This window comes from Phyllopteryx taeniolatus, chromosome 18, assembly GCF_024500385.1.
Source record: "Phyllopteryx taeniolatus isolate TA_2022b chromosome 18, UOR_Ptae_1.2, whole genome shotgun sequence".
NCBI classification, from domain to species: Eukaryota; Metazoa; Chordata; class Actinopteri; order Syngnathiformes; family Syngnathidae; genus Phyllopteryx; species Phyllopteryx taeniolatus.
Genome location: NC_084519.1, coordinates 3,073,787 through 3,099,184, shown reverse-complemented (window position 1 = coordinate 3,099,184; position 25,398 = coordinate 3,073,787). Strand labels below are relative to the sequence as shown.

The following is a 25,398-nucleotide window of genomic DNA, read 5'->3' as shown; positions in this document are numbered from 1 at the left end:
TTATTAATGCTGTGGCTAAACATAATAAAAATAACAAGCTGTTATGTTAAGGGTATCATAATTTGTGTCCAGGCCAGTTTCTTGTTGCTGTTTTTTTTTTCAATTCTGTTGGGCCACAAAAGAAAAGCAATATCTGATTCACACTTGCTTATCGTCAGTATATTTCATTGACTGTTATGGGTTTTTCTTTCTATAACGTAAGGGTACCAACAATATTGTACAGGTGTGTATATAGTGGTGCCTTGAGATAAGAGGGATGTGATCGAAGCTTTTTTCAAGATATGAGCTGTCAGTATTTGGAAATTGGGACTGGTTGTGTAAGACATGATTGTTTCCTGAGCAGGTGGTGGATGTGCTGAAAAGGCAGAGAATCTCTAAAAAAAAAAAAAAACACTGTTGCTTGTTTTCACCTCATGGCAGCTAGTTTGCGGCTGTATGGTTGGGATTGTCAAATTCTGATTAAGCTTACGTTTCAACCTGAGTGTGTATTTTCGATGACAATAGCTGTGTCAGTTGTGGTATAATGTCACAATGTTAAATAAACCCAAGCTCTACCCTACACTCGGGAACCATATCACACTTCTCCACAGTAAAAGTGCTGGAAATCATGTAGCTTTAGTAACTACAAAGCTTTTGTAGCATTCTAGCATTTTGTAGCTTTTTTAGCTTACCAAACTGAAAAACTCTGCGCAGCTTGGTGGGCTTATTTCTAAATGGAGATAAGCATCTTCCTTACACAAAGTTCGTATTACTGACCATGACCAAGTTCGTCTGTTCATATGTTGTCAGAAAACTTGCTGATAACGCTGACATTAAGCACGAAGCTCTTTGATTTAAGACCTTATGACGCTTTTAGTATCTTTGTTCCTCACTTTCTTTTGGTCCGTTTCTCCATTATTTAATACAATTCTGTTTGCTCCAATTCAGTTGACAAGCCGATGCCAGATCCAAAACCATTCAAGCCTGCTGCACCACTCCCACCCAAAAAGCCAGTCCCACTTCCTGGCAAAGGCAAACAAGGGAGCCTCCCACCAAAGCGGCAAGACAAGCCTCTGACTCCATCACCAAATTTAAAGTATGTCTGGCGTGGGTTGTCTCTTTGAGCAGCGTGACAAGTGGCAGCTATCTTCGTGGAATTTTCTAAATAAAAAAAAAACATTAAATGAGCACTTCAAAAGCCTCTAAAATCCATCCATAACAAATAATTTCATGAAAAAACATTGATTACTCAAGTAAATTACCTATTATACTGACCACACTGCTCTTCTCCTCGAATAATGTTCAATGTAAGTTATTTAAGTCGAGTTTTTTTGGGCAAGTGACGCTGTTTGAAACGTCAGGCTAATTGTGAGGGGTCGACTTGGAGAACGCCTCGGAATTTCTTCCTGTACGACCTTGTTGGTTGGTATTTTTAACTGAAACTTTTCATGCTGTAATTGAACATAGAGACAAGTGATTTCACAAGCAGATGTGACTTGCAGCACATAGCCGACCTGTACATTCAATTGCTAAGCCCTCTGGGCAAGTTAAATAGAGCAAAACATGGGTTTCATTTAAACCTGCAGTATGTAACTATTTTTTGTTTAAAAACAGTATTTTTCACCAAGCCACTACTGCAGGAGATGACATAATGCTGATTAATCCCATCAGCACCTCTAACATCTCTCTATTTTTCAGAATTTGATTATTTTATATTTAGGGAATGCCTGATTAATTTTCCACACTGGCCCACTTGGTGGCACACCGCAAATGACGTCGCGGAAATGACGACATCAAAATGACACATTTTACTTATCATTAGGCGGAGCGGGCCCCTTTTCTTTTGTATAAAGCTCACTAAACATGTTAATTTTCCTTACTACTTTAGAAAATAATTACTGTGTAAACAAAAACAATAATAATAATTGCTGCGAACGAACAAAACCTCTTTCTGAGGACCCCTTAGCTACCAGCAAGGTGCCTGATGTAAAATACACGCACCGAGCAATGCATGCAAAAACGCAGCAATAATAGGGAATGGCTCTCTTTCTTCATTGTACTGCCTGGGATATTGCTGTATAATAACTTTATAACAAATGCAGACAGGCTTCCACGATAAAAGAAAACAATAACAGTGCTCTGCCTCGACCAAAATCGATACATCTTCCCTGAGTACCCTTTAGCTGCCCAACAAGATGGCTGATGTAAAATAAACAAAGTTCAGCAACGTCCGATCAATCCATGCACAAAACACGGCAATAATAGTGAATTTATCACAATTGCCTCTTCCGAAGGTATCGATCTTTTTTCCCCACTGGCTGTCCTTCAAACAATAAGAATGTTGTAGACTCATCACATACATCACGTCATATCGAAGTGACGGTATCTGCCGTTGTAAGACTGAATTCCTGCCTAGGCGGCGACAGAACATATATTGTAGCTTTAAATATAAATAAATAAATAAATATTCTGTGTGTAGCTTTAAATATAAATAAATAAATATTATGTGTGTGTGTGTGTGTGTGTGTGTGTGTGTGTGTGTTTTTACCTGTCCTGTTCAGCTGCATGGCCATTACTGTGTAACAGTGGAGTTTGGAATACTCCCTCTGCTTATTTTTCATCCATCCATTTTCTGTACCGCTTATCCTCGCTAGGATTATTCTGATGTTTATTGAAAATGCAGCAAGACAAAAAAAGGTTTCAGGGGACAGACCGAGGGACAGAACGGACAAGGGGAATAGTGGCGCGATCGACAGCAGAACAATAGTTACACAGTATAGATATTTGACTACAAGTAATGTTACAAAGTCAAATCGCGTTCTTACTTACTTCAGATCTATGGAGATATTTTAGCCCACTCTTCTTTGCAGAATTGTTTGAATTCAGCAAAAATGGAGGGTTCTCCAGCATGAACGCCATTTTTAAGGTCATGCCACTCATTTAAATCAGATTCAAGTCTGGACTATTTAACACATACATAAGGCGCACCGTATTATTGGGTGCAGGCATGGTAAAACATATGCTATCTTAAAACATACGGTAGCATGCATGCACGCTAAAACAGTGTTTTTAAAAAGGCAGCGGGAGCAAAACAGAGTTTGGTTGTACTTTATTGAAGTATTTAACAATGTACTCACGTTATTTTTTTTATCAATCCTCATCCACAAATCCATCAAAGTCCTCATGTTCTGTATCCAAAATGAACAGCTGGTTCAGTTCTCAATCAAACACGCCAGGTTTGAGTCAGTATCGTTGCCGTGCGGCTCCTCAGAAATGAGCCGGCATTTACGAAAGCTCGAACAACAGTGCAAGCAGACACGTTAGCCCAAGCATCCACAATCCATTCACAAATTGTGGCGTAACTCGCCCGGCGCCGCCTCCTAGTCTTAGTAAAGCTGTGTTCGCCATCTGTCATCCATCGCTCCCACGCCGCTCGCAACTTCACTTTGAACGCCCTGTTTACACCGATGTCCAGCAGTTGGAATTCATTAATCCATTGCTCGAGTTGGTCTTCCAACTCGGGCCACCTCGCCTTGTTTCCGCGTTTTGTCTTTCTTTTTTTTCCGTGGAAACTCAGCTTCGTCTTCTTGACTTGGCGGGGCTTGTTTTCCTGCTTCCTCCACTTGCGAACCATGGATTCGTTGATCTTCAATTCTCTCGCGGCTGCTTGATTCCCATGTTCCTCCGCGTAACTGATAGCTTGCAGTTTAAACTGTGCTTCGTAAGCGTCTCTTCGTAGGTGCAGTTTTCGACTGCGGTCAAGCCAGCCTCCACTCGTAAAGTAGCAGCCCCTAATTTTGTTCATACTAGGCATTACGGTAATAGGTCGCCAACTTGCGGCGAAAGCCACCTTCAAATTAAAAGCTTCCAAATAATACGGACGTCAGTGGTCTTCGGTTAAGGAATGCAACCAGCAAAGTTAATTTTAATCTTGAGATACATTTAAAAAATGTAGTTTGTTGTTGAATTGTTCTGAAGCCACTCCTTCGTTATTTTAGCTGTGTGCTTAGGGTCATTGTCTTGTTGGAAGGTGAACCTTCGGCCCAGTCTGAGGTCCTGAGCACTCTGGAGAAGGTTTTCCAGGATATCTCTGTACTTGGCCGCATTTATCTTTCCTTCGATTGCAACCAGTCGTCCTGTCCCTGAAGCTGAAAAAAAAAATACAGCATGATGCTGCCACCACCATCCTTCACTGTTGGGACTGTATTGTACAGGTGATGAGCAGTGCCTGGTTTTCTCCACACATACTACTTAGAATTAAGGCCCAAAAATTCTATCTTGGTCTCATCAGACCAGAGAATCTTATTTCTCCCCATCTTGGAGTCCTTCATGCGTTTTTTAGCAAATTCCATGCGGGCTTCATCTGTCTTCCACTGAGTTTTAAAAAATATTGGTGCATTGTATTCAGATTAAAGTGGCCATTCCAATCGGACTTTGCATTTGTGACAGACTGTCATGTTTGCAAAATCTTGTCATGTTACTCGTCTCCTCTTTTCTCGCAGGATCTGAAACTGATGTCTTGTGTTTTTTCTTACCTTCTGTATAATAAAATTTTTTTTGTTTGTTTTTTCCAGACATAATGGGGAAGTGCATACATCTCGTCCAAAGCCTGACTTGGAGTTATTACTTCCCCCGAAACCCAAAACACCCTCAGCAGACACAGGGGAGAAATCCTTTGAATCACGTATGTAGGATTAATTTTTTGTTACGTTTTTTTTTTTTTATTTGTTTTTTTTAATTTGCATGATACTCATTATAATCCCTCAAGGGGAGATTCAACCTGCACTCTACTGTATATGGTTTGTGCTGCGCACGGCACAGAGAGCCAAATCACACACCTTGGCAAGGAGAGATTCAGAAGGAAGCAGGTGCACAAACAGTGCTGCACCACTTGAGCTTGGGGTGCGAGGACAGTGGCTTGCTCAATGGCACCTCAACAGTAGCCAGCAAGCAGACTAGCTTCTCTCCAACAACTAATTGCCATTTTTACATTTTTGTCCGCAGCAATATCGGAACTCGTGACCCTTCCTTACAGATGAGCCAGTGTCGCCCCAGTGTTAGGTCACCAAATTACATTTACTTGTCAGTAGGTCTGGGCAATTGATTTAATCAATAAATTGTGAAACAATTTATAAGATAAACAATGTGTAAACAATACAATTTACAAAAAAACAAATTAACAACTTATTTCACATGGTTTTATACTGTATATGACAAAAAAGGAGAGGGTTTTCAGTAGAGGGGTTAAATTGTAACATGTAACAAGGCATGCCTAAACCCTCATTTTGTAGACAGGCTTATTTAATTTTCTGCGCTAAAACTTTTTTTTTAATTCAAACTAGGCAGCTTACCTTGCCAGGTACCTGTAGTGCTATATATTAGGGGCTTTTCCCCCAACCAGCCCAGGAACTTTTGAGTTCCTGGTAGCAGGAGCTTCTGGTAGCAAAAGGTTCCTCTGGCCCATGTGGTTTGTGTTTCCATCACCCTTATTAGTTCAGGGTAGCTTAAGCGAGTGAGTCTGATCTTGCTCATTACTGATACCTACTGGATCTAAAAAATGGTTTTTCAAGCTTTCAATTTAATGTCTTATTTTATATCTAAATTTAAAATATTTTTGATACCTTTAAATCCGAAACCTTTATCCAGGTAAGGGAATTGAGAACTGATTCTCATTTGCATTGCCAACCTGGCTGCAGACAGTCTTTGAGGTAGGGAGTTTTATTATATACAGGTACATTTCAATAAATTTGAATATATTTATTCTATTTTAATGAGATGATATGCTTCAATATATTTAGCAACAGAAGCTTGCGGATGACTATAGATGTGATTTATCAGCTGGACAATGCAATAGGGACATGAGCCTGAAGCCTTACACAGTTCCACTCCAACTTTTAGAGCAATAAATCACATCTATAATAATCTGCAAACTTCTATATTTATTCAAAAAGACATGTTTTTCTAATGTTTTGGCATTCAGGCGATTACATTTTTCTTCATGCAAGTTCTCCAGCTTTAGAGAACAGCCGCTTACATGTCTTTTATTGACCTTTTATTCATCATGTGCTATGATATATTGTAATATTTAACTTATTACTATATCAAATTGTACAGTTTGTATATGTATTTGCTTCTATTTTGCTTTGTTTTACTCTGCTGTCTGCAGCCAAGTCGGCATTGCAAATACCTTACTCTCGGAAGACCCTATCCGCCAGGAGGAACAAAATAATCCAGGGGGTACCTTCCGTACCCAGGTATTTTTTTTTCGGTGGGGACGTAGGGGGAACTCAAGCAACAAGGGTAGCTAGGAAAGTTCCTGCATATGTTCCTGCAGTGGGAAAGCCGAGTTGCTGAGCCGGCACATTGAGTAAGGGTGGCACCCACCCCTACTTGACAGTAGCACAGATGGGTAACACCTCTGATTTATATTCTTTCAGAACCCTCTCTTTTTAAGGATTTGATTTCCTGGAGACAGGCACAGTGGGATGAGGGTGGGAAGGTAGAAGTGGGTTTGGATGAAAGTTGCAGAGCTGGGTGTCATCTGTGGAACAGTGGAAGTGGATGTTGTATTTGCGTAATATATGGCCTAGTGGGAGGAGAAAAATAATAAACAATATGGGACCAAGGACTGAACCCTGGGGAACACCAGAGGAGAGGGGCGATAGAAGGGAGGAAAGTTTTCAGCTGAATGAATTGAGTATGGTCAGAGATATATGATTTGAACCAGTTTAGGGTTGTGGCAACCAATTGCAACCAGTCTGTTGAGGAGAATGGTGTGGGAAATGGTATCGAAGGCCGCGGTCAGGTCTAGAAGGATGAGGCTGAATATTAGACCTCGGGAGGTCATTGGTCATTTTTAAAAGGGCTGTCTCTGTTCTGTGGCGCGGATGGAAACTGGACTGAAACTTCAAATAGATTATTGCAAGAGAGATGAGTATGGACCTGTGCTGCCACTACTTTTTCCAGAATTTTGGAGAGAAATGGCAAGTTGGAGATGCTATTCTTTACTGTAAGTTATTTTTTTCTTGACATTTTTATGACTAAAAACAAAGTTTCCTGTAAACCCAAACAATTTGTGGGTGATAGGGACCAAGCTCTGTCGTGATTAGCAAAATTACAGTTACATTAGTAAAAACAAAATAGTTGAAATATTCAAAATAAAATAAAAATGTAGTACAACGGTAAAAGTAAAAGAAAATGAGTAACTACTTTTTTTTCTCCGCTTTGTGAATTAACGTACAGCAGAAATGAGCTGATGTAAGCCATGCTAGTTGGCCATGTTTTCTGTCTCGATAGTTAGTCTGTAGTATTTATTTCACAAATTATAGACACGCTAAATCTCATAGCTGGTCGCAAACATTCTGTTTCAAGACAGCATTATAATAATATATTAATCTTACATTGACTTTGTCAAAAAGTGATCAGAATCATCTTTATTTGTTTTGATTGTCCGTTTTCCAAGGAGGATATCCTTCCTCCTCCAAGCTGCGGCTTCTTCATCCATCACTCATCAAGCTCACTCGCTGCTCGCATTATTAAGAACCTCACTATAGTTCAAGGCAGGACTTGGCTGGCTGCAATGATTCGCTGCTGTAGCCAGGATGCCTGGAAGATATTATCTGTTGCATCCTGGTTGCAGAAGCCAGTCATATTCAGTGATACATTTTGGGACTTATTGGGCTAATTTGGGACCTCAGATATCAAATTGTGTGCCATATTATGTAATGTGTGTTGGTATGACAATAAAATTCCTTGAATCATTGTCTCCAAATTTCAGAGGGGTCTGTCCTGCTTAGAATTCAAGTGGGATTCATAATAACACATGGCTGCACACTCCCCTGCTTTGACGACTCCCTAAAAAATATAATAAAAATAAAAAAAGCAGCTCATACCGGTGATTGGAAGTTTAAGTGGTTTTGAAACCATGACTTTTTGCAGCCGTAGTATACCATCAAACCGGTAACCAGCCCATGCCTACTGACAATCTCCCACTGTAAACGTATGTCTGTGCATTTTTGCCTGAGAATTAATTTTTTATTTTATTTTTTTTAATGCAATGGCATACTTTTCTTCGCTGAAAATAAACCTATGCTACTGCTTAAAGCTACACTGAACAAAAATATAAAAATTACTTTTGTTATTGCTCCCATTTTTCATCAGCTGAACTCAAAAAGATCTTAAAGTCAAATATTGTTCACAAATCTGTTTAAAACTATCCTTTTTTTCCAGATAATCCAGCCACCGCATTTGTGGCATATCAAGTTGTTGATTAGACAGCTTGATTATTACACAGGTGTGCCTTAGGCTTCCCACAATAAAAGGCCAAAAATGTGAGGAAAAGCAAAAATGTATTTGCGCATTTATAGTGCATTCATATTTTTGTTCCATATATTCCGTTTGTTAGCATCAAAGATTCCCTTAGCAATATTTTCCTTATTGTTATCCTATGATCTTTTTTACTTATGTCTTACTTTCTCACCAGCTCTAATGAGTTTTGATGAGGTGTCATCTACCTCAGAAAAGCTCTCTCATCCCACTGCGAACAGACCAAAGATTACTGGCCGGAGGTTGCCCGCCCAATTTGGTGGAGGACAATCAGTAAGCACAAACTAATACTTGTCATTGTTAATTGAAATTTAAGAATTATATATATTGCTGAAATCTGTGTTAAAATGGTATGTCTTAAATGCATTTAATTAGTTATATTATTTGTATGTTTTGGTGGTTCCAATTGTACATGCCTACTCCAGGAGCACATCTTGCGAGAGACGGAGCCACAATTATCACATTGACATTCAATCTTGCCCACATGTGGAGAAACACACAGTTAATGGTAGCCATATTTCATGCTGAGAACACCAACTGGTTTCCTTCCCTCCAATAATCTATTATCATACGGCGCTGATGGGTTAGGGTTAGGTGGGGGGGGCATTCTTCATTGAAGTCCCCCAGCAGAACGTTGGGAGTCCCCAGCGGGAGCGCTCTCCAGCACCCTCTCCAAGGACTCCAAAAAGGGGGGGGTACTCTGAACTGCTGTTTGGTGCATAGGCACCAATAACAGTCAGGACCCGTCCCTTCACCCGAAGGCGGAGGGAGGCTACCCTCTCGTCCACCGGGGTGAACCCCAATGTACAGGCGCCGAGGCGCGGGGGGAAATAAGTATACCCACACCTCCTCGGCACCTCTCACCGTGGGCAACTCCAGTGTGGAAGAGAGTCCAACCCCTCTCAAGAGGACTGGTACCAGAGCCCAAGCTAGTCCGAACTTCTTGACCTCGCACACCAGCTCGGGCTCCTTCCTGCCAGAGTGGTGACATTCCACGTCCCTAGAGCCAGCTTCTGTAGCCGGGAATTAGATCGCCAAAGTCCCTGCCTTCGGTCACCGCCCAGCTCACAATGCACCCAACCCCTATGGCCCCTCCCACAGGTGGTAGGCCCATGGGAAGGGGAACCACGTTACCCTTTCAGGCTGTGCCCGGCCGGGCCCCATGGGAGCAGGCCCGGCCTCCAGGCACTCGCCTTCGAGCCCCACCTCCAGGCCTGGCTCCAGAGTGGGGCCCCAGTGACCCGCGTCCGGGCATGGGAATATGGGATTCAATAATTTTAATTATCCGAGGTTGCAGTTCGATGATCGACTTTGCGATCATGTCATCAGACTTGCGGCCGCATGTCTTGGTGAAGAGTGGGGTGGAGTTGTCAACTGATCACCACCTGGTGGTGAGTTTGCTCAGATGGTGGGGGAAGATGCCAGTCCGACCTGGCAGGCCCAAACGTATTGTGAGGGTCTGCTGGGAACGTCTGTCAGAAGGAGTTTCAACTCCCACCTCTGGCAGAACTTGACCCACGTCTCAGGGGAGGCAGGGGACATTGTGTCCGAGTGAACCTTGTTCCGCGCCTCCATTGCCAAGGCGGCCGACCGGAGCTGTGGCTGTAAGGTAGTCAGTGCCTGTCGTGGTGGAAATCCCCGAACCCGTTGAGGGATGCCGTCAAGCTGAAGGAGTCCTATCGGGCCCTTTTGGCTGGAGAGGAGGGTCCGTCAGGAAGTCAAATCTCAGATTCAGGAGGAGCAGTGTGGTTTTCGTCCTGGCCGTGGAATAGTGGACCAGCTCTACACCCTCGTCAGGGTCCTCGAGGGTGCATGGGAGTTCGCCCAACCAGTCTACATGTGTTTTGTGGACTTGGAGAAGGTGTTCGACCGTGTCCCTCGGGGAGTCCTGTGGGGGGTGCTTCGGGAGTACGGGGTGCCGAACCCCCTGATACGGGATGTTCAGTCCCTATACGACCGTGTCAGTGTTTGGTCTGCATTGCCGGGAGTAACTCGGACTCGTTTCCGGTGAGGTTTTGACTCCGCCAAGGCTGCCCTTTGTCACCGATTCTGTTCATAACTTTTATGGACAGAATTTCTTGGCGCAGCCGAGGCGTAGAGGGGCTCCGCTTTGGTGGCCTCAGTATTGCATCTCTGCTTTTTGGAGATGATGTGGTTCTGTTGGCTTCATCAAGCCGTGATCTCCAACTCCCACTGGAGCAGTTAGCAGCCGTGTGTGGAGCGGCTGGAATGAGAATCAGCACCTCCATATCTGAGACCATGGTCCTCGGTCGGAAAAGGGTGGAGTGCCCTCTCCGGGTCGGGGATGAGATCCTGCCCCAAGTGGGGGACTTCAAATATCTTGGGGTCTTGTTCACTAGTGAGGGGAGAATGGAACGGGACATCTACAGGCAGATCGGTGCAGAGTAGAGCCGCTCAGAGTAGAGCCGCTGCTCCTCCGCATTGAGAGGAGCCAGATGAGGTGGCTCGGGCATCTGATTAGGATCCCTTCGGAAGAGCTGGAGGAAGTGGCTGGGGCGAGCGGAGTCTGGGCTTCCCTGCTGAGGCTACTGCCCCCGCGACCCGACCTCGTATAAGCGGAGGAAAATGCATGGATGGGTTTTGATTTTAGTTTGCACATACATTGTATGTGGCAACATTCTATCACGTGTTGTATTGTATATAATTTATTATGAACATTATTATTATCCATCCTTTTTCCATCCTCACTCGGGACGCGGGCGTGCTGGCGCGTATCTCAGCTGACTACGGGCGAGAGCTGGGGTACACCCTGCACTGGTCGCCAGCCAATCGCAGGCCACACATAGACAAACAACCATTCACACTCACATTCAGACCTACGGGCAATTTACAGTCTTCTATCCAACCTACCATGTTTTTGGGATGTGAGAGGAAACCAGAGTACCCAGAGAAAACCAACGCAGGCACGGGGAGGACATGCAAACTACACACAGGGAAGGCCAGATTTGAACCCGGGTCCTCAGAACTTTGAGGCAGATGTGCAAGCCAGTCATCCACCATGCCGCCTATTATTATTGTTGTTATTAGTAGTAGTGGTGAGTATAGTAGTAGTATCGTTATTATTAAATAAAAACCTCCCTTGCAGCCCAAGGAATTTGTCGTGGAGAAATTCTTCAAGATGGATGAGGAGGATGGTCCCAAACTCAAGCCTGTAGAACCCAGAAAGGTAATTTTGATTACTTCTATAAAAGTATATATATATTTTTAATCATGGTCATGTTCATTTTTTTGTTTTACTTTCTGGTTTTGGTTCTTAAAAATTCTGCAACTTTTTCAATAAGATTCTCAAAGTTTTCAACCAATGTCCTCTCATTCATAAGTGTATGTGACTGAGGTTGCTTGCTAATACTGTTCTTTCTTGTCAGAGACAATTGGTGAAAGCAAGGCTGACTGACTGAAGTCATTCATTCATTCATTTCCCGCACCACTTATCCTCACTAGGGTCGCGGGCGTGCTGGAGCCTATCCCAGCTGACTGGGAGAGAGGCGGGGTACACCCTGAACTGGTCGCCAGCCAATCGCACGGCTCATATAAACAAACAACCATTCACACTCACATTCATACCGACAGACAGTTTGGAGTCTTCAGTTAACCTACCTTGAATGTTTTTGGGATGTGGGAGGAAACCGGAGTACCTGGAGTAAACCCACCCGGGCACGGGGAGAACTTGCAAACTCCACACAGGGGAGGCCAGATTTGAACCTGGGTCCCCAGAACTGTGAGGTGGCTTTGCTAACCAGTCGTTCACCGTGCCGACTGAAGTCATTGGCTTTGATTGTGACCACCTGGGCCCGGTTGTTCAAAACTCGTTTTTTTTTTAACCACTTGTTAACCCCTAACCAACGGTTAAATTCTTAACCCGGCGTTAGCTTACCAAACGTTAAGTATGCGTTGTTCAAAACATGGTTAGTCACGTCGTTAATTAGCAGCACCATCAAAGTTAACGGTGTGGTGGACGTCACTGGTCAGCGCCAATGTATCCCATAATTCCTCATTTTGTTGACTTCCGGTTTAACAAAAAAAGTTATGAGCAGACCTGGGCTATTTCCCGCAAATGTTGGTGAACTTTCCTGTAAGATTAATCAACCATAAACTTATTGTTTTGTACACTGTAACATAGTCTACAGGAACAATTATGGCGTGTCTCTCGTGATAATAGGTATCATATTGAAATGAAATTCACTGTATTTATTATTTGTTATCAATATTAATGTTCCAAACAGCTACAGCTCTCTTTTTTGTACTTGATTGAATACAGAGAAGGGGCATCACCTACAATTACTAGAGATTTTATAGATGATTCATTGATTTAATGCTTCATATCAAGCAATAATTATCATACCCCATGTTTTCATTTTGATAAGGATGTTTTGGAAAAAAAATCATAATAATGAACTCATCTCTTTTATCATTATTATACTGAATGCCAGTTTAGGTTTCATTGTACTTTCTATAGTTTTTTTTATTTATTTATAATATTTTTAAATATAATCAATATAAACACTCATGACTTTTACATATATTTATATAAAATACATCATCATTGCCATGTCTCTTTGAATGAACTTTAAATGGTATTCAATGATCCAGTGAACAGAGAAAATCAGTAAAAACTTTTCAGCAGATATTTTGCGGGTGCTTCACATGGATGTAATATGATACTGTCAATATCTCTTACTGAAAAACTGACTTCATTGTGGGACATAATCAACTATTCTTAATAAATCCATGAGATAATTCTTTTGGCTTGTCATATCTATTTTAACCTATATTATTATATCTAATGGAATCAACTTTTAGACTTATTCAAGTTACCGTGGACAAGGACAATATAGACGTTTTACGGGTGCTTCATTCCGATGCAATGTTTATCTATTTCCAATATTTGTTTTTGACTTCATTATGTAAGATTGTTCAAATGTCCAAATAAATCACAGTCATATCTCATTTATTGAATAAATCAATGAAATATGTTATTTCCCCAACTTTTAATGTCCCATGTCTTGAGATGATACACACCAAGTGTTAAGCGAATCGCAAACCTCATCTCGAGAGTTAACCACACTGTTAAAATGTTAGCGGAGGTCCTTAGGTGTGTAAACTTTAATGTCAAGTTAACAGCCAGTTAAAGTTAAGACTTTTTGGACAACAAAATAATGATGCGGTTAAAGTTAACGGTTAAGTCTACTTAACCAGTGGTTAAAAAATAACCGAGTAACCCAATAACCGGGCCCATTTCACTTTGCAGATATTACTTGGTATTGATGTCACCCTAATATACTTAAAAGGTCAATTTTCTGACATTTGTCATGGCTGAAAGGGAGTCATTGTCTGTTGAATGGTGCTCCCTGAATGTGAAAAGGCCAATAATAGCTGTAGTTTTTCAATCATTGCCCACCGTTAGTTGTCAGGTCTGTACAAGTCAGGCTTTTCTGTAAAATTTTGAGAGGGCAAGACTGACAAATTTTAGGTTTAAGAGTTTTTTAAGGCAAAGAAGTAGAATGCAAGGTAATGGCCAAGTCAATCACCTGATTTGAATCCGATTGATCATGAATTTCACTTGCTGAAGGCAAAATGCTCTAAGAACAAGCAAAAATTGAGGACAGTTGCATTAGAGGCAGAGCATCACCAGGGATGAAATCCAGCGTCTGGTGATGTCTGTGTTCCAGACTTCAGGCTGTAATTGACTGCAAAGGATTTGCAAACAAGTATTAAAACGTGAAAGGTTTATTTATGATTTTTAATTTGTCCCGTTACTTTTGGTTTCTTGAAAAGTGGGAGGCACAAATTGTTGTAATTTGTACACCGTTCAGTTGATTTGGATTATAATGACCTCAAATTAAAGCTGAAAGTCTGCAGATAAAGCACATTTCATTTCAAATCTGATGTTGTTTAGAGCCAAAAAGATAAGAATTTTGTCGATGACCTAATATTCATGGACCTAACTGTAATAAAATGAGACCGAGATAAATCATTTAAAAACTCTTTCCACCAGAATCAGAATCATCTTTATTTGCCAAGTATGTCCAAAAAACACAAAAGGAATTTGTCTCCGGTAGTTGGAGCCGCTCTAGACAACAGAGAATACTTTGGAGACATAAAGACATTGACAAAAAACAGTCACTGAGCAATAAAGGGTTGCTAGTTATCTGGTAATGATTATATTTATTTTTATTTTTTTGAGAAATGTGCAAAAGATACAGAGTCCTCTATCACTATATATTAGTTTGAATGACTACTATAGCAATAGTCTGGTGCAATGACCATTGTGCAATGGGCGCAGAGACTTCAAGGAATGTATGCAGTTTAAAGTGACTAGTAGCGTGATAATCTGGGACAGTGTTGATTGTGCAAATGTTGATTGTGCAAATGTTGCAGATACTCCCTAGTCAGTGTGCAAATAGGGCAGATGCTACTCTGGCATGAGTGGCCAGTATTGGTCAACAACAGATATGCAAATAGTGCAGCGTGGCGAGACTACTACAGTGAGTGCACGAGTAATATATAATTGGCCTGACAGAAATGTGACAACAAACTCAAGACAAAACAATTTGCATGTTGCAATGGAATTGTAGGTTAGCTGTTTAAGAAGTTGATTGCAAGAGGGAAGAAGCTGTTGGAATGTCTGCTAGTTCTAGTTTGCATTGATCGGTAGCGCCTACCAGAGGGAAGGAGCTGGAAGAGCCGGTGACCGGGATGTGGAGGGTCCGAGAGGATTTTGCACGCTCTTGTCTTAGTTCTGGCAGTGTGCAAATCATCAAGGGTGGGTAGAGGGGTATCAACAATCCTTTCAGCAGTTTTGATTGTCCGTTGCAGTCGGAGTTTGTCCTTTTTTGTAGCAGCACTAAACCAGACTGTGATGGAAGAACACAGGACTGATTCGATGACCGCTGTGTAGAACTGCCTCAGCAGCTCCTGTTGCAGGCCGTGCTTTCTCAGAAGCCGCAGGAAGTACATCCTCTGCTGGGCCTTTTTGAGTAGTTGATGTTGATCGCCCACTTCAGGTCCTGAGAGACTGTAATTCCCAGGAACTTGAAGGTCTCGACGGTTGACACAAGGCAGCTAGACAGCGTGAGGGGCAGTTGTGGCGAAGGATGCCTCCTGAAGTCCACAATCATCTCTACAGTCTTGAGCGTGTTCAGCTCCAGGTTGTGTTGGCCGCACCACAGCTTTGTGAAAGTGTCCTGTTCAAATCTGCAGTAGAAGGTATTCAAGTCGTTGGCTAGTGTGCTATTGTTCTCAGCTTGGGGGGATCGTCGCTTGTAAATGGTCAGCTATTGGAATGCATGCCAGACTGATTTAGAGTCGTTAGCGCTAAACTGTTTTGGCCCTCCTCTGACAATAGTATGAATGAAAATTAGATGGATCTCAATAATATTTTTTAAATGAAAGCCAGAATTTAGACTGCCCAATAAAAATTATTCGATGGATTACTTTGTGTTTATGTCAATGTGTGGGTCATATGTAACAAGAGATTTAGGAGGACCACCTGCAGCAAAGCTTATGCACATTTTGTTAATTGGCTGAGATGCTGTCACCCATAAATTAGTCTTGGTCAACCAGAAGTAATCACCGTTGCTTGGTCAAACTGCCTACGGTTAAGGTGTAAAGAACTATCGTGAGTATTCATCTATCCAGTTTCTGTACCACTTATCTTCACGCCACTATATGTTGTAATTTTACCATCATATACTAGGGGTGTCACAGTGCGCCAAAAGTCACAGTTCGGTTTGTGCTTCCTTTATTTTAAGGTCACAGTTTCATTGGTAGTAAGGTAAGGAAATGCAAAACATAAAACAGCTTTTCTTTTGTGCCAACAGAAACAGATTTAATTATATCTTAAAGTTAATTTTAAAAAACTGCATAGTGCTGACAGGAAATTCTTCAACATATGAAAGATTCTCATGTACAGAATATGATGGCCAGATGGAAGAACATTTGCAGTACAATCGTGTCAAGTAGCAACTTATAGGTATTTCTGTAGTCAATAAGTCTTATACAGATGTTTGTCTTTGGACGTTCCACTGTGTAGCAGAATCTACAGTGAGGACTTTTTAGAACTAGTATTGGTGCTTTCACTATATTTATATATACCAGTATCCGTAATTTTTGTTTCTCTCCCTCCCTCACAGCCTTCCCCACACAACCTGTCTCCTTCGCCGTCATTCCACAAACCCGGTGTCGAGGCCAAACTCAGTCCAGCAGTGCCAAGCTCAAGTTCAGACAGCAGTTCTCAAGGAAGAGAAGATCCCAAATCTCAGATGGATGATCTTAGAAGTCAGATGAAGGATCTCCTGCTCTCAGTGGAGCTGTTCAAGGCCCAGCAAATGTAATCATTGAACAGAAGAATACTTGTGGAAAAAATGGGCTACCAACTGTAGACATCATTTATCTTTTAGAGGAATATTGAGATGAACATATGTTTTATTAACTTAAGTGCTTTTATAGCTTCATAAGCTGTATGTGTATACAATACGTTAATATTGCATAGAAGAGTTATGTTAACCACAGCTCGCAATACTGCCATATTTTGCATTTACACTTGAAACCAGAAGTTGGCATAAAAGAAACATCAAAAAGACAGATTACAGGTTGCAAATGCATACAGGGACAAAGACCTTAATTTCTGGAGGCATGTCCTGTCGTCTGACGAAACTAAAATTTAACTGTTTGGCCATAATGAACATCGGTAAGATGTTGAGGTTCGCTCTCGGAGTGACCAGGTTGGATAAAATTAGAAATGAGCTCATCAGAGGGACAGCCAAGGTTCGATGTTTTGGAGACAAAGTTAGAGAGAGCAGACTTCAATGGTTTGGACACGTCCAGAGGAGAGAGAGTGAGTATATTGGTAGAAGGATGATGAGGATGGAGCTGCCAGGCAAGAGAGCTAGAGGAAGACCAAAGAGAAGGTTGATGGATGTCGTGAGGGAAGACATGATGGCAGTTGGTGTTCGAGAGGAGGATGCAGGAGATAGGCTCTCATGGAAAAGGATGACGCGCTGTGGCGACCCCTAACGGGACAAGCCGAAAGGAAAAGAAGAAGAAGAAGGCCATAATGAACATCGGTATGTTTGGAGGAAAAAGGGAGAAGCTTGCAAGCCTGAGAACACCATCCCAACTGGGGGGTGGCAGCATCATGTTATGGGGTTGTTTTTCCTGCAAGAGGGACTGTTGCACTTCACAAAATAGATGGCATGATGAGGAAAGAAAATTTTGTAGAAATACTGACGGTACATCTCAAGACATCAGCTAGGAAGTTTAAGCTTGGGTGCAAATAGGTCTTCCAAATGACAAAGATGCACAGCATACTGCCAAACTGTTTCTAAAATGGCAAGGATAACAAAGTCAATGTTTTGGAGTGGCAATCACAAACCCCTGATCACAATCCTGTTGAAAGGTGTGTAAGCATGTTGACCTACAAACTTGACTCAGACCAGTTCTGTCTGGAGGAATGGACCAAAATTCCTGACAACTATTGTGAGAAGCTTGTGGAAGGATATCCAAAATGTCATACAGTTCAACAAAGGGTATGGTATCAAATACTAATGAAATGTATGTAAACTTCTCACCTTGAAGAAAGTAATTAATATTTGTCTTTAAAACTCCTCTCTTTATTCTGGCATTTAGCAAATAGAAATAATTCGATAATCCTAATTGACCTAAAACAAGAATATTTTACTCTTGATTTCATGTAAGACAGTGGGGGGGGGATTCTTTATATTGTATGTAAACTTCTGGTTTTAACTGTATATGATATCATATTTAGTTTGTAGTTCATCCTGCGTGCCAATCAATGGCAATATAAATTCACATTTTGATACTGTAGTTAAGACCTGACATACTGTAATTTCTCGTTTATAATGCGCACCCATGGATAATACTAAAAATTCTGGAAAACCCTTCTACCTATGTATAATGCAACTTTACAATGCATGATTTTGCTTCTACCCATATTATCAAAACATGAAGTATTATCTGTATTTTGTTATTCTTTTCAAATAATTATTCTGAAGGTAAGCACTTCATTTGAGCACGTAATACTTTTTTATTTACATGCTCTTATTTTGAAATTCACAGCCCTACTTTTATTTAGTAAATGAGGAAACACACAGTTGTGCTCATATGTTTGATTGCCCAGGCAGAATGTGTAAGATGGGTACAATTATCCATCCATCCATTTTCCCGCTTATCCTCACAAGAGCGCTGGAGCCAATCCCAGCTATCATCGGGCAGAAGGCGAGCTACACCCTGAACAGGTTGACAGCCAATCGCAGGGCACACATAAACAAACAACCATTCACACTCACATTCACACCTACGGGCAATTTAGTGTCTTCAATTAACCTACCATGCATATTTTTGGGATGTTGGAGGAAACCGGAGTGCCCGGAGAAAACCCACGCAGGCACGGGGAGAGCATGCAAACTCCACACAGGCGGGGCCGGGGATTGAACCCCGGTCCTCAGAACTGCGAGGCTGACGCTCTAACCAGTCGTCCACCGTGCCGGGTACAATTAAATAGAACAAAATAAAATTAAATGTGTTTTACAGAATTGTACCCATCTTACAAATTATGCCTGGGTAATCAAACATGAGCACAACTGTGTGTTTTCTCATTTACTAAATAAAAGTAGGGTTGTGAATTTCAAAATAAGCAAGTAAATAAAAAAGTATTACGTGTCGTATTGGAATGAAAGTGTAGGCTACACCTTTTTCATAAGCTCTAGGTGGCGGTGGCATATTGGAACGAAAGTGTACACCTTTCTCATAACTTCTAGGTGGCGGTGGCATATTGGAATGAAAGCATACAGCTTTTTCATAACCTCTACATGGCGGCATACATATATAAAACGTGAAACCTTTTTTCATTTTCCCCTGTACTTATGTCTAATGCACATTATTGACTTTTGACATTTTTTTGGGGGTGTAAATACGCATTCTACACAAGAAATTACGGTACTTGAAAATGCAGTTGAAAAGTCGTTGTCAGTTTCCTTAAATCCAAAAACTATGTTTTGGGGGCTTTCTAGGTGCACTAATTTGCTAATATTTGTGCATATTTCTAGGAAAGAAATAACAGAGCTGCGTGCAGAGCTGGATCAGGAAAGACTAAAGCGTGTGGCGCTGCAGGTAGTATATGATCCCCGTAACAACACATGCTGGGTTGTCTACATTTATTACATGCTTGAGTTTCAGGACAAATATTGATGGATTCACTAACATACAAAAACAAGATATACACAATAAATTAACTTGGATGACCATGGTTTAACATTTGTGGAATTAACTGTAATCTATTCAAAACGTCCTTAAATCATGTTACTAAACTCAGCTGAGATTCTTCTTTGCAAGGCGTAATGCAGCACCCTTATAATTTCTATGTTATGGTGCTTTAGATGCTTTCCAATAGCAGGATTCCTCCTCTTTCATCCCCCATAGTGGGGCTGAAGAAAAGAGAATATATTAATGTTGGTCTAACCTTAAATCTGAGTGTTATGCATTCGGTGTCCTCGCAGATGGAGCTAGATAAACTGAAGATGGCTGTCCACTCAACGTGAAGCTGAGCTCAGGGCATGCTTCGAGGTCCAGCTGCTAGCCTGGCGACCAACGAGAGAGCCAGTTTTGGGTTATGGCGGCGGATGAGGAGGACAACCAACAGACAGTTTAATGGGCAGAGAGAGGGTGCAATCATTTTGACATCTACAAATTCAAATCCCCATGTTTGTAAGATTAAAATTTTTGCACATATATTTTGTTTTTAAGCTGGGATGTAATTAAATTACAGATGTATATGATACTTTTTGTTTGCCAACACAAAAAAACGAGGCCTTACTTAAAACTACTGTGCTGACTTGCATGTCTTCGTTTCACTCTCTCTTCCCTTCACTCCTGCGATCATCAAACGCCTCATGACGGAAGGTCGCTCTCAGTACTACTGACTATATACAAAGCAGGGGATCCTTGTTTCTACACCTATGTTTCACTCTTGTTTTTAAGCACAACTTTTCATAAAATGTTTTGTTTTCTCTTAATGTTTTCCAAATAATTTCCCTTTCCTCTTAACAAGGCGTCCGCTGTAGCTGTAATTTAATTATTCCTTGCAGCGCCTTTGAGGAAGCTCCCTCTATATTTGACCTCTTTTTTTATGCGTTTTCTATCATTCCTATCCAGGGAAACACTACTGTGCCTGTCAAAAAAAGTTCTAATTGTTGTTATGGGAGCTTAACATTTACCACAACTGTGTCTGAAAATATGGCATCTCGATATTGTGCATGTATATTTTTTACACTTTAATAACATACTGTTGAGGGCCTCTTCTTTAGTTGTTAACTTTCAATTTAGACTGGGAATGTTCTCTGAAATGTTGCTGCAACCAGCATGAAAAACTAAAGAGGAAAGAAATGAACAATAGATTGCACCCTTCATTTCTTATGTTTTTCTGGCTAGTGCCTAAGCATGATAATAAGAGCTCTTTTTGATCATCTCTGCAGCTTGCTTGCTTGTTCTTCTACTCAGACCACCATTCAAATCCCAGGTGGTCCATTCTACCTCTTCCTCTTATCTATCCCATCTTTTGGGTTTCAAAGTGAACAAAATAAGATATGTTGAAGCCTGTTTATTGCTCATCAATTGTTCTTCTCTTTTTGTACAGGAGGTAGGTATTGGGGCCACACTGAAAAAATATGAGGAAAAAAAGTCAGATTTTCGTAAGGTTGAGAATGAAGTAATTTTAGCAAGTGAAATTTAAAATACGACTTGAGCCAAAACGATAGTCTTGAGCCCTGCGACCGCTGTCTTTCGCACCACGAAATAACATTTCTTCAAAGCCCTCCTGGTTAGATGATAGAACAAACTCAGCCTATTTGGGTCTTTTTTTCATATTCGTATTTATGCACCCAAATATTAACTAATTCATTGTGTTTGGGAAACTAGCAATATCCTTAACAGCCACACATTGTTTCATCCTTTATGCCCTTATATTAACCCCCCCCCCCCCCCCCCCATACAAAATGTGACAGTTGTCATAAAATGCGATGTGTTTTTCTTTAGTGTTTTTATGTGTGTTTTTTTAATTTATTTTTTCAGCATGGCCCTAATACGCCTTCATATTTTGGGTTCGGGTTCACATTCCAAGTATTTGGTTCAAGAAAACTGGAAGAACACAGTAGAAGGTAGCAATGAGCAATTTTCTATGAAATTCAAATCCCCGTTCCACAGACATTTTTGGCATTTGTATAATAAAATCTACTCTGTTAAGACAATCCTTCCTGAATGGCTCTAGAATTTGAAGTAACAATCAGCCAGTTTGCATTGGTCACCACCAGTTTAGTCTGTCAACAATGATTAAATGAATTATGCATGGTATATTGAGGTTCATGGCCCTCAAAAAAAAAAAAAAAATGCTACAAAATAAACTTTGTACAGTTGCCCAAGTTTGAATCCCAAATTGTTGCATGTTGTTTCGCACCCATCCCTTTTTTCCAAATCTATGTACAATCAATTCCTGCTGAATTGATTCTGATTGGTGCTGTGCCATACCTTTGAAACACCTCGTGGTGATGTCACGGAGTACCGAACTTTACCATCATTGCACATTCAACCGTTTGAGTTGCTCAATGAGCTCTTAGTCAATGTGACCTCTAACTCTAGAAGATTCTCTTTGGCCTCAGGTAGTGTTGAACATGTTAGCAAGCTGCCTGTTCACAATATCAGCATCCTGTGTAAGCGATATGCTATAGATTAGACAAAGATCAATACCATGACACCACCCCGCAGCTCACTCGAAACACCCCCTTTGGCCTCCTGTAATGTGTACAACACATGCAAGTACGGATTCTTATCATAACTTTTGATTTTAAATCTTGCCAATGTCTTACAGAAGTTACTTCCAAATCATCCTCAACCGTTTGTGTTTGTGTTGCTGATCAGCTTGAACACTTAAAAGTGTGATATTCAATTCTCTTTTCTGTTTTCACCTGAATGCTTTGACAAAGTTGTTGACGTCAAGTCTGACCTTCGAAAAGCATTACACGCGAGCATTATGTCTGTGCCAGACACGTTATACAATCTCCCTTTTAGCCTTTCGATGGCATGGCTGCTCTATTTAATAATCACATTGTGGGAAAGAGGGATCAGGGATAGCTGTTGATGTAATATCTACTGCGGCTTTACTTTTATGTACTGTACATTCCAGCGATTGACACCAAGAAACGAAGAAATCTGCACATTTATCATTTGAATTTCTAAATAATTTTGTTTACAAGAGTTGTATCCTTGCATGAGCTGAGATTCTTTTAAAAAAAATAAATATATTTACTGTCAAAAACATCCCTTTGCATCTGTATTTACAGCATACAGGTTCATCTTCACACTCCCATTCCGCTGCAAAACCACCCTGTGAGGCCCTGTGTTTAATGCTAGAGATCTGGAAGAAAAAAAGTTTGAAATATTATATTGGAATATTGACCGGAAGATCTTTTCAGAGTAGAGAGGGTTTTTCTGAGGAAGTGCAGATGACTGCATTCCAGTGACCATGACTCAAGTTTGTCTAGCCTTGTTTGTGTGTGTGTGTGTGCGCGCGGAGGTGAGGAAAATCGGTTTGAATTTTACATGATTAAATCTCAATTGACATGAAAAAAATATTCATATCTGTAAGCTGTCTTTGAATTTACCCTCACAGTTGAACTATATTAAATGGGTTACTTAACGTGGCGGCACTGTAGATGGGTGGTTTGCACGTGGCCATTGACAACCGTTTGCTTCTTGCATGGCCAGTTTGAAAAATTAAATGACCACCCTGACTTACAGTATGGCGGTGACGTTCACATGCTGGTTGTGGCACCGTACATACCAGACTCCACTGCACTTTTAGTGGCTTTTCTGGTCAATAAGAAAGACTAAATGTCACACACTTTCATTAAATATATTAGTAAGTGCGATGGCGATGTAATGAGAAAACACCAATGTTTCTTGTGTGAAGCCACAGACCAATCACAGCCTACCTGAATGGATGTGTGCGTGGTCTCTTGAAGCATCATGAGAGCGATGACTCAATGTGACTCGTAGTTGCGCTTCTTATGCATTTGAACAGGAAATAAATGGAAATTCTGCCATTTTAATGATGAAATTATTGGATTGAAAAAGAAAATGTAAAGCACAGACCATAGAACCAAAATGGAACAACTTAAAAGTAATTCTAAGTTTTTTTTTACTATTCATTTGCAGTAGAAAGGAAAGACCACCAGGGGGCAGTGAGGCTCAGCCTCACTTGCCTCCCCTGACCGCAAGTCACTGCAGTATGGGACCGTGCAATTGTGATAGATGAGTCATATATGATAGGTCATGAAAGAATTCAAAAGTCAGTAATTCATTAATAGGTAAAACTCATGTAGATGAATGTAGGACTTTGAGACTTGTGCAAAATGTTAAAAGATTTGCGCTCTAGAAGAGGTTAAAAACTTATTTACATTTAAATATGGTGAAGACTGTTTAAAAATACTTGACACTTGATCACCACCCATATGCATGGGTGTAGCTGGCACAGTCCCGGCCTACGGGCACTTCGCCTGTGCTTAAGTAAAACTGACAGTGGCTGGGCCGACAGGGCCAGTACCACTGTTTGAGCAAAGTCTTTCAGTGACCTGCTGGACACCACTTGGACTGACAGATGTAAAGAAATAGGAGGGGTCACAGAAAGGGTCGCTCAGTGTGGGATTGTGACGGGGAGAGGAAAAAAACGTTTGGGCTAATGGTCTTAGAGAAACGCTGCCTGAAGGGAATAACTATCAAAGTACGATCCTTTACAATTTCAATATTCACCCATATATTGTATGTATAGTAGAGCTTTTTGAAGATAATGGAATTAATAATACTACAGAATTTTGGGGGTTTGGTGAAAGCATCACCTAACAAATCTTTCTAATACCTGGATTGTGCATTGCTTGTTTGAGTTGTGCATATATTTCTCAGATGTTTACAGTACCAGGTGTATATGTTCAGGTCATCTGTATCCTTTATCTGTGTTTTTCCCACCTGTCTGTTTTTTTAAAACAGCAAATGAGTTCAGCCTTTATCCGTGGTAGATGTCTACACTTAACTCTCATTGTTGTCCAGGGGATATGTCTATTATCAACCTCATTAAGTGGCTTTGCCGTGGCCCAGTAGTTAAGATTACCGCCTGTCACCGTGGGAACCCTGGTTCAAGACACCCACCAGAAAGAATGTGGGCAGAAAATACACGCGGCAGCTTGACAGAGCTAGAGAAGATGCGGCAACGGACCATCCATCACCAACATCCCCCAGACTCACGGCTGTGGGGTCCTTGAACAAGACACCGATGCCCCCAAACTGGCCCCCCGGGTGCTTAAATGCTGCCCCCTGCTCCTGCCTATGTGATCCACTAACAAGTGTTTGTGTGTTAGCTGTGTTTATTGTGATGGGTAAAATGCACAGAACAAATTTCATCTGCATGCATGCATGGTCATGACAACTAAGATGATTCTTCTTCTTCTTCTTAAAAGATTGCTCCAGATTCTCTGAATGTTTTTCGGTTTTGTTGTGGGTAAATGTCTCACATGCTTAAACAGCCACGCTTAGTTCTATTTTCAACAAGCTATTGATGATTCCAAATTTTAGGCATTCATAGTAAAAGCAACCCTTATCGACAGAGCAAATGGTGGTGGCTCCATTGAAACGCACGTCTTTTTAGAATGGTCAAGACAAAAGTGCATAACAGTAAAGACCAACCGCTTCATATAAAATGGTGTGAGTTGCACAATTTACATGTGTTGCCCTTCAAACTCTGCGGATACAAGTGCATAAATGATCCTAACGACTCATTAAACCCATTATACTCTTGTCTTTATACAAACGGAATAACAGTCATACTTTCACAAAATCCGACATATTCATACCTCAGAAAGCGTGGTGTGAGTGGTGAAGAAGGTACCGTTTGTAACAGAACCAAAAAAAAGAAACTCTAAAGACACTAAGATGCATTTGTATTAGTTTTCACGGAAAAGACATAAAGCAATGGGAGAAAAATCCTATATGTCCTAAATTGTAATTAGCATC

The 25,398-nt window shown here is 41.1% G+C and overlaps 1 protein-coding gene across 5 annotated transcripts in view; it reads left to right on the top strand.

Annotated features, from left to right (window-relative positions):
- Window positions 1-22,653, top strand: part of cd2ap (CD2-associated protein) — an 85,568-nt gene extending 62,915 nt beyond the window's left edge. For 4 of the 5 annotated variants that reach the window (XM_061753028.1, XM_061753030.1, XM_061753032.1 and 1 more), the window contains 6 exons: window positions 928-1,075; window positions 4,554-4,663; window positions 8,462-8,577; window positions 11,411-11,491; window positions 16,458-16,654; window positions 19,392-22,653. In XM_061753028.1, coding sequence (XP_061609012.1) covers window positions 928-1,075; window positions 4,554-4,663; window positions 8,462-8,577; window positions 11,411-11,491; window positions 16,458-16,654; window positions 19,392-19,533 — 794 coding nt within the window. In that variant the 3' untranslated portion in view covers window positions 19,534-22,653. The remainder of the gene's footprint in view (window positions 1-927; window positions 1,076-4,553; window positions 4,664-8,461; window positions 8,578-11,410; window positions 11,492-16,457; window positions 16,655-19,391) is intronic. The other variant, XM_061753029.1, reaches the window with a different exon arrangement.
- The last annotated feature ends 2,745 nt before the right edge of the window (window positions 22,654-25,398 follow it).